The sequence below is a fragment of the Nymphaea colorata genome, chromosome 2 (genome assembly GCF_008831285.2).
Source record: "Nymphaea colorata isolate Beijing-Zhang1983 chromosome 2, ASM883128v2, whole genome shotgun sequence".
NCBI classification, from domain to species: Eukaryota; Viridiplantae; Streptophyta; class Magnoliopsida; order Nymphaeales; family Nymphaeaceae; genus Nymphaea; species Nymphaea colorata.
The window spans coordinates 6,643,108-6,662,233 of record NC_045139.1 but is presented as its reverse complement, the minus strand read 5'-3'; the positions used below and the strand labels follow the sequence as shown (position 1 = coordinate 6,662,233).

General features: G+C 38.8%; 3 protein-coding genes across 7 annotated transcripts; 2 read left to right on the top strand and 1 right to left on the bottom strand.

Moving 5' to 3' along the window:
• Window positions 1-217: 217 nt before the first annotated feature.
• Window positions 218-6,081, top strand: LOC116248779 (uncharacterized). Of its 4 annotated transcripts, XM_031621748.2 has the most exons (9): window positions 218-483; window positions 804-887; window positions 983-1,094; window positions 2,400-3,092; window positions 3,809-3,954; window positions 4,415-4,583; window positions 4,765-4,863; window positions 5,134-5,216; window positions 5,673-6,081. In XM_031621748.2, the coding sequence occupies exons 4-9, from the start codon at window positions 2,586-2,588 to the stop codon at window positions 5,800-5,802; spliced, it is 1,134 nt and encodes a 377-aa protein (XP_031477608.1). In that variant the 5' UTR covers window positions 218-483; window positions 804-887; window positions 983-1,094; window positions 2,400-2,585; the 3' UTR covers window positions 5,803-6,081. The 4 variants fall into 4 exon arrangements, with proteins under 4 accessions (XP_031477608.1, XP_031477606.1, XP_031477611.1 ...); XM_031621746.2 differs by lacking the exons at window positions 804-887; window positions 983-1,094; XM_031621751.2 differs by lacking the exons at window positions 804-887; window positions 983-1,094 and having other exon boundaries at window positions 4,765-4,816; window positions 5,673-5,698.
• A 2,282-nt stretch (window positions 6,082-8,363) lies between these two features.
• LOC116248175 (lysine histidine transporter 1-like) lies at window positions 8,364-13,718 on the top strand. Of its 2 annotated transcripts, none has more exons than XM_031620820.2 (8): window positions 8,364-8,593; window positions 11,599-11,768; window positions 11,880-12,263; window positions 12,444-12,837; window positions 12,957-13,062; window positions 13,150-13,241; window positions 13,332-13,400; window positions 13,493-13,718. In XM_031620820.2, exons 1-8 carry the CDS (start codon window positions 8,426-8,428, stop codon window positions 13,589-13,591), a joined length of 1,482 nt encoding a protein of 493 aa, XP_031476680.2. In that variant the 5' UTR covers window positions 8,364-8,425; the 3' UTR covers window positions 13,592-13,718. The 2 variants fall into 2 exon arrangements, with proteins under 2 accessions (XP_031476680.2, XP_031476681.1); XM_031620821.2 differs by lacking the exon at window positions 8,364-8,593 and adding an exon at window positions 11,172-11,376.
• A 666-nt stretch (window positions 13,719-14,384) lies between these two features.
• On the bottom strand, window positions 14,385-19,126 carry LOC116248819 (O-fucosyltransferase 37-like). The gene is made up of 6 exons (XM_031621808.2): window positions 18,620-19,126; window positions 18,192-18,357; window positions 16,956-17,045; window positions 16,404-16,684; window positions 15,963-16,221; window positions 14,385-14,671 (listed from the first exon to the last, which is right to left on the bottom strand). The coding sequence occupies exons 1-6, from the start codon at window positions 19,087-19,089 to the stop codon at window positions 14,429-14,431; spliced, it is 1,509 nt and encodes a 502-aa protein (XP_031477668.1). The 5' UTR covers window positions 19,090-19,126; the 3' UTR covers window positions 14,385-14,428.

The window sequence follows — 19,126 nt, the reverse complement described above, 5'->3', positions numbered from 1 at the left end:
TTTCATATCCACGTTAAGTAGCAGAAAATATCTACGAGGTTAAACCGGGGGGAGGGTGAGGATTAGAGCTCAGAAGCATCATATATTATTTAACTTAAATGTAGTTGTCATGGGATGTTTCATTCGTATAGATGTGAAAAAGCAAATTTCACACACATATTATATATATATATATATATATATATATATATATATATATATATAGAGGACGAGAGAAGAGAGAGAGAAGGGAACACTCAGAGCGTCTCTGTGTCTCTTCCCTCCCTTTCATTATCTCATTCCACAGTGCAGGTCGCAGACGATGAGCTAGCGGGTCCTTTTCTCTGTAGTGCTCTTCTTGCTCGACGAGAACACAATTTCCAGAATTTTTTTTGCTAATTTCTTATTGAGCGTTCAACCTCCGCGAGGAGGGGGGTTGGAAGTTGGAGGCGGTGCTGGTGGAACTTCTCCGCTTTAGCCTGGCGATTTTCGTCGTTTTTTTGGGTGCTTTCCCTCTCTCGCTCTGTTTCATGGTTTTTCTTGATGTAATCAGTATTATTGGTTTTTCTCTTTCTTATTTGTCTATATTATTTTCTGCTTGTTGTTTAGTGCTGGGGTTTGTTTGGTAAGAGGGCTTTCGTTGGAAAGAATCTATGAAAATTCATCGAGAACAATAGTTCGTACTCTGAGAAACCAAATCGTTGGTCTTTGTAGTTTTTCCTTTAGCTTCAGCTTGAAATATACAGTCGACAGGATTGCAGATGAATTTCTGGTTGGAGCTGTTATGTAGTCAAGTAACTGTAGTGTTGTTTGGCGTTTGTTAGATCCGATGGAAGGCTATGCGGTTGCTGAATAATGTTTCGTGCCATTTTCTCTTGGTTCACGGACGGTCCACACAAAATTTAATGGTAATTGTTTCTTGCCAATGTCGGTCCTGGCAGGGACGCAGAATTTTTATAATATGAGATTGACTTATCTCTTGCCGATGTTGGTCATGGCATAGCTGCCATGGATAGGCCCTCACCATGCCAGGATCGACTTGCACGGAATAGGACCTCATCCGGACCTTATTCTATTTTGTCTTCCCTGGACGGGTTCGTGGAAATTGGCCTCAGGTTAGTCTTTTTCCGGTCGGCCGTGCTACGTTCCTTTTCGCCTGTGAAGGCCCTGAAGGGTCTCAAGCTAGTGTTTTACTTTTACCTGCCACTTTCCCGTGTCCCTCATCAGGATATGAAAGTTAAGGGCATGTGTCTTTAGATTTAATTACTACGCTGTGTTGTTTGTATGACGAAGTCCATTATATCTTCATATTTCTAAGGAAAAGTGAGCAAATGGATGTTTGGTCTTCCGCCATTTAAAAATACCAAGTTTTAATTGAGAAAGTAAGATAGCTATGGTCCTATGGAGTCACTGGGGACTTGTCAAACACCATGTATACGGAAGTGATTAGCTTAATCTGATTTTGTTCCGTGGGCTACCATCAAGATATGGACCGCAGTAATATCTCATGTTTTGACATATGGAGTTGTCCCGAGTTTCAAAGTTGGCAGATTAGTTATTGACTCCACTTATGACTCGACAAGTTTTATAAGATTTTTTATTTTTTGACAACTATAAAACATGAAGCCTGAACTCCTTTATCTTCTGCTTGTTGTTAAGAATTATTGTCCAAATTAATGAAAGGATTACTATATCTTGAACTATCCATTCCATTCATTTTCTATAGCCATCTCTTTCCTGACAGTTGCATTATCGAAGCCGCAACATATGAACTATATTTCCTTATTACGTGCTGAACACTTACCACTCTCATCATTTCTGAAATTACACGAGCCTGACATATTCCCTTACCTGGCTATCTTTTTGCTTCTAAAGACGATTGTTTTTATTCAGAAATGTGATTTTCTCTGACCATCTGTGTTGTGATGCATGCACATGTATGTTTGCATGCACAAGTACTGCGAGCGTAACACCGTTGCTGCTCAGCCTATAAATATTGTGTTTAAAAAACAGATGTGTGTCTGTGTTGTGCCGCATGCACATGTATGTTTGCATGCACAGGTACTGCAAGCCTAACGCTTTTGCTGCTCGTCCTAGAAATGTTGTGTTATAAAAAAAGATACCGTTCTACAATACACAGATGTGTATGCATGCCTTCTTTGAAGTTTGAAGTGATATTTGTGACTTTATCCCTTATGAAGGCATATTGGACATGTGCAGATGTATTTTTTTTCTCCCTTCTTTACGTATGTAGTTATACAACTGAAGTACTTCTCTTTCTGGTGGAGTGGTTACTATACTTTCAGATCTTATAAAATATATGATTTGGTTTAATATTAGTTTTCCTGAGCTATTTTGGTGAAAACATTGCAAAATATCATTGAAATACCATGTTTGATATAATTTGTTGTTACGTGCAGGCTAACAACTTCGTACTGAAAAAATAGATCCGGTGAAGTGAATAAAGGATCCATTCTTGGAAAGCTCTAAGGATCAAAGTTTCTCCGTTGGTCATCCAATTAGGCTTATTGACATTATCATTACTTTGAGAAAAAAGAAGAAAAACAATCTTAGGACCGAGAAGCTGCTTCCTGCGCTAAACAACCATGAGTGTGACCATGTTGTCTTCAACCTTCTCATCTCCCCAACCTGCTATTGTCTGCATTTCTCCATCCTCGCCCTCCCCGTCCAAACCTGTAAACTCCACATTGCCCTCTTCATCGCTATCTAAAACCAAAACCGTCAAACTTAGAAAATTCTTTCATTCACCTCTTCAAGCTTTACGAAGCCCTGTAAGTTCATTTACTTATGTCTCTAACATGAAAATTTCTAGTTCCCTCCAAACCCAAATGCTGAACGCCCAATTGAGCCAGTTTGGCAAGAAGTGGTCTGTGTTCTCTTCAGGGATTCTTCCACTGAAAAGAAGATATGGTGAAGCTTGTGTTAGATGCAGTCCTCTGGGTGATGGAGACAAACAAGAAACTTCATTAGAAGGTGAGAATAATCTTAGAAAGGATGGAGATGGTGGTGATTGGACAACTTCGGTGCTTTTGTTTGTATTCTGGGCAGGGGTCATGTATTACGTCTTCCAGCTTGCACCTGATCAGACCCCTGTATGCTCCTCCCTCTCTCTCTCTCTCTCTCACACACACACACACACACACACATATATATATATATATGTGTGTGTGTGTGTGTGTGTGTGTGTTATTGTTTTCTCTTTGATTGAGTTTATTTTGCAAATCTTATTTCTTATGATCATCGAAGATGAAAATTTTGTCTGTTGTAATTGAATGCCGGCTCTGCAGAGATGATTTTGTTTGTCAGGTTAGGTAGGTGTTCATTATATTGAACACTTGGTTGGTAGACCTGATATTGTCTCAATCCAAGGGTCCTATCAGTTGGATTTGGTTTACTACCGGTTTTGTGTGTGACACATCACCCATACGTGGGTTACAATTTTCAAAACTTGCATTTAGTATTGATTTTGATAAGATCTTTTATTTTCTTTCTTGATCAAACTAAACCTCATCATGGATGAAAACCTCTTAAGAATTTTGACTCTTGTTTTCAACGACAGATTGATAATGTTGTTAAGTTCTTCTCTGACTTTTTCTGTAAGTCATGAACAAAGTTATCAACTATATACACGTGTGCACACACATATGGAGAAACATGCACATATATTACATACTAAGATATCAACAAGTATTTAATATATTACATTCTCTTCATATTTGTTTCATGTCCATATTTTTTGACATAGCTTCTACCTGTGGAATATCTCAGTGACTTTATTGAGGTCATGTTGTATTTTGTTATTTTGCAGTCTCGGGATTTCTACTTTCTGCAGAAGTTGTTGAACTTAAAAGGAGATGATGACTTTCGAATGAATCAAGTGCTTGTGTCCCTTTGGTATATCATGGGTCTGTGGCCACTAGTATATAGTATGCTACTGATTCCAAGTGCCAGAAGGTGACTAGTGGAACGAGTGTTAGATTTCCTTATGTTGATCATCCGTTTTCTCGTGCTATTTTGAGAATTAGATTAACAATAGTGATATTCCTCATTGAATTTTACAGTTAACAACTAACAAATTCCCTCATTTACTTTATCTAGAAAAGAAATGCTTGCTATTCCCTTAGCAGAACCAGAAATCATGATAGGGTTGACATCTTATAAGGCTTTTCCTACCCCGTGGTATTATAAGGATAATGCCACAATCTGCGCGGATAAAAGCCATTTGAGAATTGCCAACTTAGCACTTTCAAGGGGAAAGCTGAGTTCTCCAGAGCATCTTCTTTGTAGCAGTTCGTGCCCCTTATTTCTTATTTTTTCTTTTTGTACTTGGATGGTAGAAATGATTTAGTGAAATTTTTGGCTTTTCACAGTTTCAGGTGCAATATTGTTTAACTATTCCAACACTGAATTGCAGCTCAAGAAGCAGAGTAGCTGTTTGGCCATTTGTTCTACTATCATTCTTTGGTGGTGCATATGCCCTTATTCCTTATTTTGTTCTTTGGAAACCACCATTACCTACTGTTGATGAAGCTGAACTCAAGAAATGGCCGCTGAGCTTTCTTGAGTCAAAGATAACAGCAGGAGTAAGTAGTTATTCCAAACCAGTTAATGTTTGTCGATGAGGTATGGTCTGTCACATGGATATGGTCTATGGTCTATGGTCTTGGATGCAGGGGTATTGTCATTTTTGTAGAATTTCCATCGAGACTTGTATTTGAAGGGGGAAAGGAACAAAAATTAAAATGGAGCAATATTTTGCTGCAGGTTGTAGCTGCTGCAGGCTTTTGCTTGGTTGCATATGCAGTTATGTCCAGTGGTGAGGACTGGAGAGAATTTTATCAGTATTTTCGAGAAAGCAAGTTTGTAAGTCTATTAATGATCTTTTATTCTTTTTTCTGGATGGAGATGCATGCATGGATAAGGTCATACTGAATATGATTGATCAGTGGTTGTATTCAATCACGAGTCCAGCTTTGCTGGGGGACTATGATGACCTCCTTGATTGTTGAGCTGATATGCAAGGGGATTCAATAAAAATCACATGGTTAATTGCTTTCATTATGGTCTGATATTCTTTTGACCGTATACCAGCATTTTTATAAGCTAACATTTGGCATTTGTCTTCTAATATAGATACATGCGATGTCCCTCGACTTCTCACTGTTTACAGCATTCTCACCATTCTGGATTTATAATGACATGACTGCTAGAAGATGGTACGTCCTCAAATCGGTGGAATTCCTAAACTTTAGTATGAGAATTACTTTGTGATTCATTCCTTATGCAATCAAACGTTCCTCTCTATCTGAACTGTGTCACTCAGATGATTTTGATTTAACACCTATAGTTTTCCCGCATATTATTGGTCGAGCTACAGATTTGGCATTTAAGGTTAACACGCTTCAAATTTGTTGTCAGAAATGATATGCTTGTGTGTGCTTAGCTAGATAATCCAGATAATTCTGCTCGTTTAATGCCCATTTCTGTCAGTTTTTCTAAGCATTGTGTATATGTGGTGTGCATGCATGAGAGAGAGTATATCTGTTTGGAGTATGAGCATAAACCTAATGTGCGTATCAATTTTCAGTTTAATGGTTACTCATTAGGTTTATGTATAGCGATGACTTTTTAACCTTTCTCTTGAACGCAACCCTATCTCTTGTTTTAAATAGGTATAGTCGTGGATCATGGCTGTTGCCCTTGAGTCTTGTTCCATTCTTGGGCCCTTTACTGTATCTGGTTCTGCGTCCATCTCCTTCATTGCCTGCAACAGCTGCTTCGACAGCAACAGAAGACCGCTAAATCATGTTCAAGCTGTTTTTCCCACTTCTTTCTGTTCTTTTGTTGATTGTTTGGGCTCCTTGTTGGAGTCAAAATTATGTTTGTATATTCAAGATTGTCTGAAGTATGTAAGTTTAAATGTACGATGATGGAAAGAAATTGATGGCAAAGCCAGGATGCCGGGAAGAAGGTATTCAATGTTCAATGGAAATTGCAGGGAAGGCTGTATGATAAAACAATAACACGGTCCTGACTGACTGTAGTTTGGGGTTCAACTTCCGACATTTTTTGCTTGAACAATCAGGGAGGGTTCACCAACATGCGAACTTTTGTCTTTTAAAGGGGAGATGCTACTTTGTCTTTCCCTCATTAATAGGGGGAAAAGAGAACGACACCTTTTTTTTTTTTTTTTTTTGGAAACTCACTCGTTTTGTTCTACATTTTTGAGGCTTGGTAACAAGACATGCTGCTTACTGTTTCTGCATTTTCCTGCTTGTGTTATGTGGCGACAAACGCCTAAAAATAAGATCGACCTGAGAAAATAGTGTTGCAGAGGAGAGAGGGTGGTATTCATTTGCGAATGGTGAAAACATTTTCCAATCCCTCCATCAACATGGATACGTTCTCTATAAGCACTCTCATGCTTGGCAGATGACAAAAAGTGTCTGGTTTTAGACCATCACAAGCCCAAAACCATTCAGATGAAAATAAAATCCGTTGATCAATTTGACTGAGTTTTTTCTACCCCAATCCAAAGTGTGTATCTACATAGAGTCCGAGCCCAATACCTGGGTACTCAAGGTAAGCCCCGATACTCGATGCTCGAGTCGAATCGGTTCGGCTGAATAAATGTTGGGTGAGCGAGAGGTGAACCCTTGAGGCTGCTTCCGGGGTCTTGGGCTGCGTCGGTGTCAGCGATAGCAGCAGTGCACTCTTTAGCTTGGATGTCGCGCCCTACCGCCTTAAGACACAGGAACATAGCGCTCACGGGAATCAAACTAGAGACCTGTCTTAATACAGGCCTTTAGCTCGATCAGATTAAATGTAAAAAAATATTTTTTAAATATAAAATAAATATTTTTAAACACAAAATATATTTTTAATAATAAAAAAATATTATTATTAAATAAAAAAAATAATGGGGCTGACCTGGGCCGTCTTTTTTTGGGCCTGGGCCCGATTGGACCGAGCACTCGAGTCCATGCCCAAGCTTATCTAAATATAAAAAAGTCCATTTAAGCTAGTAGCACTTGGCTTCAAGTCCAAAACCCTCAAATATCCTACGGACGTAGGTATACTTGAAATTTACTGCATATTTCAAAACCTTAGATTTGAGATCTCTTTTGTTCACGAAATCCATGCACCTCTGTTAGAGAATATCTGACTTCACATCCACATATAAACGTCCACATATAAGAGCTGCATGTCTGTATGTATTTGTAGTAATTCTTCTGGTGGAGGCCATCCCAAGAAGGGCTGAAACCCTTTTCCCTTTCTCTTGCCCTTGAAGTTCAAAGTTGTTTTTAGGGACTTTTGTAGACCTGTGATACACCTGTCACTAAACTGCTGTACTATCACCATTCACAATTTAGATGAGTAACTCATATGGAAATTGAACCGATGATCAAGCTCGCTCTCACTAACCTACCAGCCTGACCAGCTACACTACACATCAAGCTAGCTCTCACTAGCTTACCAGCCTGACCAGCTACACTACACACTTTGGGGCACATTTGTGGCAATTTAAACATCTTTCAAACAACAGGATTTATGAGATCAATAGATTTGAGATCTTGAGATCCTTCTAAAATCCAAAGATTTCAAAACACCATGTTTCCAAGATCTGAAACAGGCAACAAAGAAGGTATAGGGTTCGATCCGAGGTTGGCATGTTTAGGTGCTGTGAGTTTTGACGTCTATCTTTAGAAAGCCAGATTCTGTTGAATCTCGCAAGGGTCTTACAAACAGTCGGTAGGTGGTTTGAACATTTTGTCAGGCTTCTAATGGTTCAACCTCTAATCATTTTTGCATCTCAAATTAGTCTGCAATCCCCATACCAAGGGAGCCCATTGACTTCCTAACGAACGAGCCGGGGCGGAGCCAAATTAAAGTTTTTAAATTTAGACACAGGCCGAAAGATTATTTTTCAAAAATCTTATTTAGGACAAGTGAATTTTTCAAAAATTTACATGTAATTTTTTTTAAAAAAAAAAATTGAGGTGGGATGTGAGCCCCCCTAAGCCTATGGAGCTAGAATGACAAGATGGGAGTATGCTTATCGGAGGACCCATTGACTAACTCAACTAACTCATTAGCTTTTCCCACAGCTTACAACTCACAACTGAACTTGGCCATACTCCATTGCATGTACTCCATTAAAGCTGTAGGCCCATAAAGACCACCGTCGTTTCTGAAGCTGCAAACTGTCATTTCCCAAGTTGAAGCCCAAAGAATAGGAAAGACATGAAAGAGGGAAAGAAGAGCATACATGGAAAGTGATAGTCTGAACAAAATTAAATCATTCACGAAGCGAAGAAATTAATAGGCAATTATGAGGGGGAGAGAAAGAAGGAGGTGATACATGGAAAGTCATGGTTTTAAGGACCGAGTCCATTTACTGATTTCCCTTTTCCGGGGAGTGAGTATGGCTGGCATCTGTTACATTTCTCTTCCTCTCTCTCTTCCTTTTGCCTCTACAAAAAAAACACCATTGGGCCTTCTTTCAAACGAAGCCTTCCTCTTTATCCGTCTTTCATTTTCTCGCTCTGTACAGATGGGGAGTGAAGGTGCAGGCCTCAGCAGGTATCCACAGGTACGTATGCTCATGTACATTCGTCCTCCCTTTGGAACTTCAAAGTTATATTATGGCTTCTTTCTTGCTTTTGATCTACGTTCCCTTGAGAACCATAGTTGGACAGTTTCCCCTGGTCTCCTGTTTGGACTGCGTGGGAATATCTGGATCAATGGAAAAGCCATTCAAGCATCGTATCCAAGCCTTGTTGACGTACCACAGGACTCAGATTCGAAGCCCTGAACTTCACAAGTTTTTGCACAACTCTCTGTTCTATAGCATGAGTACCCAAAACAGTTGTTTTGTTTTGGGTGTTAATTTCACAAGACAAAGAAAGAAGTTTCTCAAAAGAACTGAGTTTGTGAGAATGTATTATTCTTCTCCGAGTTATCTACATATGCCTTGCAGTCCCCCCTAATATTTTTGAAAAACAAGGACAAATCTGTTGTTGTAGTTGCTTGATATGGTGGAAGAAGAATCCAAAGTTGATGGAAAAGCACAATGCATAACATTGAATGTTGGGTCAGTTTGGTCTGTTTTAGCAGAAGGAATTGCTTTACTGCACTCTTAATTTACTATGTAATGAAAGCGTTTTCAGCATCATACTCACAAGCTAGAGCAGCTTAAGTTGTGAAACAGCTTGAAAACTACTCATGGTTTTCACGTCTGCAAAATGGAGAATTCATGGTTTGCGGCGCCATTAGAGAAAAGAATCAAATTAATAAGCACCTCCTAAGAAGATAATTTAGTAGTACTCTATGTTTCTTCATAAATGAAAAGAAAAAAAGGTACAAACAGTTCAACAAGCAATAAATTAACCATAAGGGACGGCGGCTTGGCATTAGGAATAGTGTGAATGTTTCATAAATCTGCTTCAAAATTGAGGTAGATTAGTAAAAATCTTGAACAAGTGTCCTACAAATCTGCCCTTATTTTGGAGCAAACTCATGAAAGACTTACATGATGTTTCCAATGCCAAACGGCCCCTAAGAGTTGTTTTCAGCAGCTCCGATTAATTGGCTCGAGCCACAAGTGGGTTCGAGCTGTTCTGGTCAGACTTGGTCTCATGCACCAGCATGGGTTTCTGTTCAACAGCTCAATTTCTATTTTACTCATTTCTTCTGCTCTGCTTAACCTTTCTTAGTACGACTGCCCACCCGTTTCTGAGAATACCCCAAGAAAACTTTCCTGCTGCTTCGGCTGTTATTTCATTTATTGCGACCAAAGTGGACGCCAGATTGCCACCTCAATTCCTTTTAATGATCGTTGTCTGAATTTGTGAGGAAAAAATTAGTTTGGTAGAGAAAGGCTTTTCCAGAAAGTAAACACTCCATTTCCCAAAATTGCTTCTTTATTTTTTTGGAAAAGACAAATTTGTGCAACTGCAGGGGCCTATGCATTTTTATTTTAGAACTTATAATCACTTAAAAAGGTTCATCCCTGACTTTTATGTATTGGCGCCCTCCACTCAAAAAGAGGGTGAGGGTAAGAGGCCTTTGGTGCTTTCGTCTATATATAATGGATTCAAAACTCAATATTGCAATTTATGTGTTAATCACATAACAGTAGGTGCACTTACCTGCCAATTTACGCAGAACGACGAACCTACCTTTGGATGAATGGCAAATTCATACTTGTATTTACAATTTTAATGCATATAATTTTTTTTAAAGTATGATTATCAGCTTAACCTAGTTATACTACCTAGTAAAATGGGTTTATGTCATTTAAAAAATGCTAATATGCAATTCCAATACTTCATTGAGGGCACTTCTCGTTTGAATTCAACGAACAGATTTGGTTCGAACTTAACCTTAAGTACTAATCTAAAACAGTTAGATCAGGGCAAAGATCAATTTATGATATCAGCTGTGTAGAAATAAAGTTTTCCAACTAACAAATTGAAATTTCTATGATCTTAGAAGAATCAGGGCCAAATCACAACTTTTCCAAACTATCCCCGTTGGAAAAGTAAGGATACATGATTAATGCTATCACATCACATTGAAACATTTTCTTATCTTTTCTATTTAAAATTTTTTTGTATGTGCTTAATTTACCATACCTATATATGCCCATTTTTTTACAATGTCTTTGGGAAAGAAAAGAAGGATTTTTGAGAATTCCCCATGAATGGGATCTAGGATTATTTTTGCACGAGAAGTAGACTTCACGGAGCTTTCTGACTAGAAACTTCCTTGAGGACAAGAGCTGTGACTCACTTGGCGAGGGGATTGCAGTTACGGGAAACTTGGAAACCTCTGCTTGTCAAGCCTCAAGCAAGGTGACCAAGTTCATGAAATCGAAGATTTGTATATACAAGCCCGGTGAAATTCTGTGCGGTTCATGCTCTTGGTCACTGGCCCTGACTTGGCTCCAAAGATCACCATAATCCATTAATATTTTGTAGCCATACTCATATCTGCCGAAAGTGTTTCCTTATTCTTCTTTTTTCTTGAAGAACAGAACAATGACCACAAAATAAGAAGGCACTTTCCCCATGATTCTATAGGCAGTTAGACCCAGTAGGAAAGTTCTGCAGAAAAGGAATGCTTTACTTTCTTGGACAACAGGAAAGAAAAGGAAGGACAGTGAGTTAAAGATGATTCCTTAAACTGAAGAAATAGAATATTTTATATACATCAAACCGTTGAAGGTGGTGTTGCGGATATTGGCATTGACCTCCTTTTCTTGAGAAATCTCCAGCTCCCGGAGTTTCGTTGGCTTGTCGGTTACCGGCACGTTCCGGATAGTCGACAACCCACTTGAGCTCTGTTCGCATACACGTCCACATCCTGATCGAGGTTGCTTTGTCTTAATTTCATGGTTTTACTTGTTAATTTCTGCACAAACAAAGTAGTTCCTAGTTCTCTTTTGGCTAATCTGTCTCGATAATTGTGTTGAGCATCTTCTGTTTTCTAGGATTCTGTATCTGAGCTTCATTTTTCGACTGTGAAATGAGTTCTTTTGCCGTTTACCTGCACTTATGCAGAGTGATTAGTAACAGTCGTTCATACTTTTTTCAGGGAGGAAAGATGGATCTCGAGAAGGTTAATGACGACAAAGAACTTGACAAGTGGCTCCCCATCACTGCGAATCAGAACGGCAAATGGTGGTACTCGACGTTTCACAACGTGACCGCCATGGTTGGTGCAGGAGTTCTCAGCTTGCCTTATGCCATGGCTCAGCTTGGATGGTAATCTGTTCTCTTTGGCGGCACAGTTTCTTTTCTTCACACAAGATCCCATTTTCAGTTAGAAGGATGCCCTTACCATCGGAAGTTGACTTCGTCTTTCGTTTTCTCCAGGGGCCCCGGTGTCGTCGTCCTGGTGCTCTCATGGATCATCACCCTCTACACACTATGGCAAATGGTGGAGATGCACGAGATGGTGCCTGGGAAGAGGTTCAACCGCTACCATGAGTTGGGACAGTACGCTTTTGGCGAGAAGCTTGGCCTGTACATCGTCGTTCCCCAGCAGCTGGTTGTGGAGGTCGGAGTGAACATTGTGTACATGGTCACCGGAGGGAAGTCACTGAAGAAGTTCCATGACACAGTCTGCCCTAACTGCAAGGACATTCGACTCACTTACTTCATCTTCATCTTTGCTTCTTGCCACTTTGTCCTCTCCCAACTGCCGAATTTCAATTCAATCTCTGGAGTCTCTTTGGCTGCTGCAGTCATGTCCCTCAGGTATCTCAAGACACATGGCTCTGTCAGTGCCACTTCTTTTCCGCAGATGTTCAATAAACAAGAATTTTGATAAAATTTTCTGCTAAATTAATGTCACGGCTTCTACCAACTATATCTACATCTGTCCATGTGATGTTTTTGAAAATCATGGATGATGGTTCTTTGTTGTTTTATGTGCAGTTACTCCACGATTGCCTGGGGAGCTTCTGTTCAGAAAGGGAAGCAAGCAAATGTAGAGTATGGCCTGAAGGCTTCGACAGCATCAGGAACCATTTTCAATGTACTAAATGCTTTGGGAGACGTTGCTTTTGCATACGCCGGCCACAATGTTGTGCTGGAGATTCAGGCAACGATCCCTTCGACGCCGGAGAAGCCATCGAAGAAGCCTATGTGGAAAGGTGTTATCTTTGCATACATCGTAGTTGCAGTCTGCTACTTCCCCGTTGCATTGATTGGCTACTGGGCATTTGGCAACGGTGTGGCTGATAACATCTTGATCTCCCTGGAAAAACCGCGCTGGTTGATCGCAATGGCTAACATGTTCGTCTTCATCCATGTCGTCGGAAGTTATCAGGTCCTTATTTTCATTTGCATTTCTTTAAAGAAGGCATTGGTAATTAGAATTGGATATCATCCTTATGCACGGTAATGCTCAACTACGTTCTGTATTCTTAATTTCTTCTGTGAAAACAGATTTATGCAATGCCTGTGTTTGACATGATTGAGACAGTACTGGTTAAGAAACTTCACTTCAGACCCAGCTTTGTACTGCGATTGGTGTCGCGTTCGATTTATGTTGGTAAGACAGTTTTGGCCTGCAGTGGCTGTTTAATCAAGTACTGATTAACCTCCCCACTTGCTCATCTCTGATCTTCTCTGCCTGCAGCATTCACATGCTTTGTTGCTATAACCTTCCCCTTTTTTGGTGGTCTGCTTGGCTTCTTTGGAGGATTCGCGTTTGCCCCGACAACATATTTTGTGAGAACATCATAACATTTTAAGCTGACCTCCTAATGAATTCATGAAAATCTGATCCTTCTAAAACATGTAATTTGTGTTCTTTTGCAGCTTCCTTGCATTATGTGGTTAGCCATTTACAAGCCAAGAAGATTCAGCCTTTCTTGGTTCACAAACTGGGTGAGTCATTATATTCAATTGGCAATCGTTTCGACATAACTTTTTGTGTAATTGAACAAATGCAAGCAACTGTATTTCTTGTTTCACTGCAGATATGCATTGTTCTTGGTGTTCTGCTCATGGTCTTGTCACCTATCGGCGGCCTCAGAGAAATCATTATCAGTGCTAAGAACTACAAGTTCTACTCATGATCTTCATTGGCAATGTAGAAGACAATATGACTTTCTTCATGTAAAGATTTCAATTCAAAGACCACTCATGAGGATTCTGTTAAGTGCTTGTGTTATTGGCAGGATGCATGTGTTCGGTTTTTAAGTTACGGCGTGAATCGGCCTGAATTGAGCGGTTCGATCACGACAAATTCTAATTGATACACTACTTGTCATACGCCATTTTCTGTCACTTTCGATATTTTCATTTTTTTCTACCTTATTTCGTTGTTCCGTTCGTCTTTTGATCTCTGCATTGAAAATTTAGTTGGATCCAACAAAAAGATGATCCCCATTCTATTTAGCTGGTTCTTTTAATCCTTTTGAATATCATTTTGATTCAAAAACCGATTTCCACGACATGGGTCTTTCCTATTATTTATATCGAAAGTTGAAGCAAAACAGGTAACTAGTCAGTTTGATCAGTATTCCTGTGGTCCAATCTTCGATGATGCAACAATTTGATGCTGAAATTGAAACGGAGAGTTTTTTCTATATTCATCCCATTATTTGTCATTGATATGTTCATTCTTTTCTTGTAGCTACCAACAGATCTTGTATATTAAGTTAAACATCCCAGAGATGTTCTTTGAACTTAAATTTACCAACAAAACAGTACTTCTCTAGCGAAATCATGCAATTATACACCCTTAAAAAAAAGAGAGAAACAAATTAAATATAATGATATACTTGAAGGAACATAGAACATAAACCCATCACATGAAACAAAGTAATGAATTGATAACATGAAGAAACTCATTAAGGATCAAGAACTTCGATTAATCACATTGCTTTAAGAACAAGTTGAAAGAACCTTAATCACAAAGATACGGATAAATTGCGCTTGCACATGCATTCCGGCACCGGAAATGCCGTCACATCTTGGTAACCTTGCCTAGTGCCGGTGATGGGCAGAGGCTGACCCTGTAGATTCTGGTGCATCGACTTCATCATCCGACTGAATTCCTCGTCGGAAAGCGATTTGCCGGACAAGAAGGCCTTGGCCATGACTCCTTTATGCGGTCTTATAACCTTGCGATGGCCGATATATGCCCTATGCCCCTGTAACAATTAATGCAAATGATGTGAATCAAACAGTGTCATTTTCAATTATGTGATATATCAAAATAGATATTCATCATTAACAACTTAAACCACAAAATTTCTAATAGAAAGCACATAAGATTGAGACCTTGATTGATAGATTCAGAGAATATATGTGGATTGGTTTCTTTTGGGGGCTGAATAGCTCATTTGAGCAGCTGAATTTGGAGGAAGCTTGTTTGCTGATCCGTATCAACAATGCAGTACGAAAGATTGAATTGGTATATATATATATAGTAGCACTCAAATTTGCTGGATGCTAGATGCTAGTAGATGACTAAAAATTAAAAATATATTGTTGAAATACAGTTGCCATAACAACATTAGCAACAGTTTATGGGTCTATGATGCTTTTAGTGAAAAAGTTTATTAAATTTTAACCATCGGACAACAACCGACGCATTTGTAAGATTGGTCAATCAATAGAGATACAGGTGGTATAATAGAAAAGTCATGTTTACAAAAAACGACTTACATTAAAACATGATTTACACTAAATTACTGTTTATGAACACATTAGGATGTTTACATTTAGTTTATAAGATTTTTTACCACAAATTAAGATGTTCGGTTTTTGTCCTTTACCTTAGTGGTATGGTATTTACACATTACTCTCTTTATCTCTCTCATATTATATATATCTATATATATACATATGAGAGAGAGAGAGATTGATTGATTGGTAAAAGCCAGACTAATAGGTCAGAGACAAAAACACAACCCTTTAATTTGATATTTAAAATATTTTTTTTGAAATCTAACCTTACCAATGTATGTAATCTGAAAGATAGGTTGATGTGCAATATATATTAACTTTATCATTTTTTGGGTTTTAATAGTGTTTTTAATAAGCAAAAATGAATTACTTCCATAACAACAACATTTTGATAATAAAAGAATCAACATTTTTCATAAAAACTATTTGATTGAAGACGTGTTTTATATCAAAATAGTTTTTATAAATATATTAAAATTTGAATATTTTATTTAAAATAATTTTGTAGCAAAAAAAAAGGAAGAGTCTAGTTTTTATTTCTGACTCAATTGTCTGGTTTTCACTTTTATTTATATATATATATATATATATATATATATATATATATATGAGAAAGAGGAGCATCTTACATCAAGACTTCTCAATACCACCAAAATACACTGGAATTAAGGACATGGTGAGCACACGCCATACAGAGCAACTGATTGCACTATATACCCATGACTTAGTGATTAGGAAAGGGAGATTGTTGACCTGCAAGGCGTGAGCCATGTTGCCGCCGGTGGAAGGCATGAAGACGCCGCTATTGAGGGAGATGATGTAATCGACGGCGGCGAGAGCGGACGGCTTGCCCATGAACGGTTCCAATTCGCCGGGAAACGCAAGTTTCTCCTTGCTGGTCAAGTTGGGGAACAATCGAGACAGAGGCTTCACCGCTTTGGCGCCGCCATATGGCTCCCCGCCGGCCAGGTATATCTTCCCACTTCTTGGTGCACCCAATGCCTTCAACAGCCTGAAACATCTTTATAATTATACATTAAATTCTATTAAGAATAGATTTTTTACAAATAAAAGATCATCTTGAAGTATCGACATAGAAATAATCTTTTTTTAGGGTGCGTGAGGGCAATTGCCCACACTGCCTCCATTTCTTTGAAACGCTCTACATTAAAAGGTAGATCCCACGTAACGTACCGTGCGACTTGGTCTGCGTTCAGGGGACAGTAACCGGCCTCTCTGCGTTGCTCGTAAGTCATGTTCATATCGTTCACAAGCTCCGGGCGGCGTTTTTGTTCTCCGGCGACGGCAGCGTCCAGTTTCGGCGACACTTCCGGCAAACAGCCGGCGTGCACCCACACATCCTTCTCCAGCCTTAGATGAAGCGCAATGTACGGCCCATCCTTCCAAATCCTTTCTGCCAACTTCTCACCTACCGTTCTGATATTAGCGGCGAATTTGAGTGCCTGGAAAGCCACCTGATGCGAAAAGAAACATACGTTTTAAAATTGTTTAAGCGTTTTCTGTCATAGATCCAGTAAAAATAAATTTGGAAATAATTTTCTTGTCATTTAACTTTTTAAATGAAATAGATACGGTTTTGAGAGAACAGTTTTCATTTTTCGATGTGTTTCAATTGCTTATTGATGATTTTTTTTTTACAAAAAAAAAAAAAAAACTAAGAAACCATGCACCATAGAGGAAAAAATAAAGATGCTTCTAATGACGTAAAAGAAGCAGGAAGTGTACCTTGCATCGAAGCCTTTGTAGGTCGAGAGGTAATGCTCTCGAAAGCTTATGACGCATTTCGTATAAATAAATGACCCGACGCTCCATTAGCTGCAGAATGTTAACAGCACATTAATTTCCTTAAGAAACGATACTTGAAAATTTTCTTCTGCTAAGATACGATTAGGATGCCAACGGATTGTAATGGAATCAAATATACTCTATAGCATATTCACTTTATCAGTGTTTGCATATTTGGTGAATTTGAATTTGAGTGCCAACAAATCCAAATTTATTCCATATCTGAAGTCACAATCTAAATCCGAAACAAATTCGCTTTTTGAATTCAAATCAAAATCAGTCTTTTAAACTGAATTTAAATGAAACTGCATTATGATATGTTAGAGATTTATTTAAAAATAAGTTTTAATTTGACTCAATGTCATTTCTTAAATCCATCTCCGATTTCTTAATTGGATGCTAAATTTTCTTCCACATCTCGGGCCAAGTCTTTGGAGCCTATTGGGGCCAGGTAAGTTATAATTGAGAAAAAGCCATTTGATTTCATATTTGTGATTTTTAAAATTGGCTGTTTCATTAAAAGGACTATTGGATCAAAATTAATTCTTGCACCTGATCTAGCATGATAACTTATCTTAAGTTTGATCCATCATGATTGACAATTAAAAGAAAAAGGAGGACAAAAAGATGAGATATACATTTTCTCATCTAGTATAAGCTCAGACATTTTTCTCCTTTTTTTTTCTTGACTATTCATATGCATCACATGTACTCACTCATATATATATACATATATATTGAATGGAGACTTTAGCTTTTAAAATTCACTCAACCATCTAATTTGCATTGTCCCATCTAACATAATGAATAATTAAGAAAAAAATAAAGAAAAAAAATGATTGGTATTTTGATCATCTAATATTAGTTTATAGTTTTTTTTCTTTGTTTTTCTTTCAATTATTGATTTGTTTTAGATAAACGACCTTAATTAGATAGCTGTTTGACTCTAAATAACCATAGTCATATCTTCTTCACTTTATATATATATATATATATATATTAGATGCTGACAGCATCCCTCAATATTGTTTCCTTTCTCAACGTGCTTTTTCTCATACTTCTTGCATTCTCTGGATTTGTAATGAAGTTTGACGTGATAGAAGGTCTTTAGCGACAGGGGGAAAAAGTCAGGAAAATTGAGGGGAAGTATAGAGAAGGAGTGGAGATGTCCATCACCTTTGACTGGAATTTAGAGCGAACCACATCAGGGGTAGAATCAGGAGGCAAGGTCTCTGGATATATCCGGACGGTCAAGAGTTCTGCCGGCAGTGATGACACTATCATCACATCTGACCTCAACGTCGCCTTAAAGTGCTCCACGTCAAATATCTCACTGAACTCACTGCAACGTTTTTTTTCCTCACAAACTTCAAAAATCAGCAACTTATTGGTATTGTCATCAAACGAGAGAGTGAGATTGAAATTTCTTTAAGCTAAGCAACCGATCATCACAAATACACATTTTATAAAGATTAGATTGAACGTCGCAACGATGCAAAACGATTTTGTGCAAAAGCCAACAAGAAAATGAAGAAGATCATGGCTTGTACTATCCGTCTGCACAAAAAATTTTGTTTATATTTCATAGAATATAATTTGCTTACCTATCGTCTTTCCACACGCCATGACGTTGGAGGACAGGGACGACGAGAGCTGCTCCAAGAATTCTGGCTATAACAACCGCGTCGATGATCTCATTCCTCTGCTGGTTCAATCCCCCGTCCACCGACACGATCAAGAACCTCCTCTTCTCCGCGGTGATCGCACCGGAGTCCTGCCTGTACTCGTCGCTGAACTCTATGCACGGCTCAAATCCTCCATTCTGCGGCTGCTTCCAGAACTCCTGCTCCTCCGGCGATAGCTTCTCCGATATGTTGTGGACAGGCAGTGGCACTATGGCATCCTCCGTGCTCGCCATCACAGTTTTCGGCGCCGCCGCCAGCTCTATACCACCGGAGGAGGTGATGGTGGTGGTGGTGGTGCAGCTAGATGACATGTCGCTTAAGATGAAGAATGAGATCCTGATGGCCACCAGGATGGAGCCAAGCAGGAGGAGCACGACATGGAAGTTCATGACTTGATCAGGGGACGGCACCAATGAAGGAAATGGA

What these genes read in the sequence shown, in the direction of transcription:
- LOC116248779 (XM_031621746.2), top strand. Translation starts at nt 2,586, where the DNA reads ATGAGTGTGACCATGTTGTCTTCAACCTTCTCATCTCCCCAACCTGCT. An exon ending in AGTCAAAGATAACAGCAGGA is followed by an intron (nt 4,584 to 4,764) that starts GTAAGTAGTTAT and finishes ATTTTGCTGCAG; the next exon opens with GTTGTAGCTGCTGCAGGCTT. An exon ending in ATTTTCGAGAAAGCAAGTTT is followed by an intron (nt 4,864 to 5,133) that starts GTAAGTCTATTA and finishes CTTCTAATATAG; the next exon opens with ATACATGCGATGTCCCTCGA.
- LOC116248175 (XM_031620820.2), top strand. Translation starts at nt 8,426, where the DNA reads ATGGCTGGCATCTGTTACATTTCTCTTCCTCTCTCTCTTCCTTTTGCC. An exon ending in TTGCCCCGACAACATATTTT is followed by an intron (nt 13,242 to 13,331) that starts GTGAGAACATCA and finishes GTTCTTTTGCAG; the next exon opens with CTTCCTTGCATTATGTGGTT. An exon ending in TTTCTTGGTTCACAAACTGG is followed by an intron (nt 13,401 to 13,492) that starts GTGAGTCATTAT and finishes GTTTCACTGCAG; the next exon opens with ATATGCATTGTTCTTGGTGT.
- LOC116248819 (XM_031621808.2), bottom strand. Translation starts at nt 19,089, where the DNA reads ATGAACTTCCATGTCGTGCTCCTCCTGCTTGGCTCCATCCTGGTGGCC. An exon ending in GCTCTAAATTCCAGTCAAAG is followed by an intron (nt 17,046 to 18,191) that starts GTGATGGACATC and finishes AACATTCTGCAG; the next exon opens with CTAATGGAGCGTCGGGTCAT. An exon ending in ACATGGCTCACGCCTTGCAG is followed by an intron (nt 14,672 to 15,962) that starts GTCAACAATCTC and finishes TAATTGTTACAG; the next exon opens with GGGCATAGGGCATATATCGG.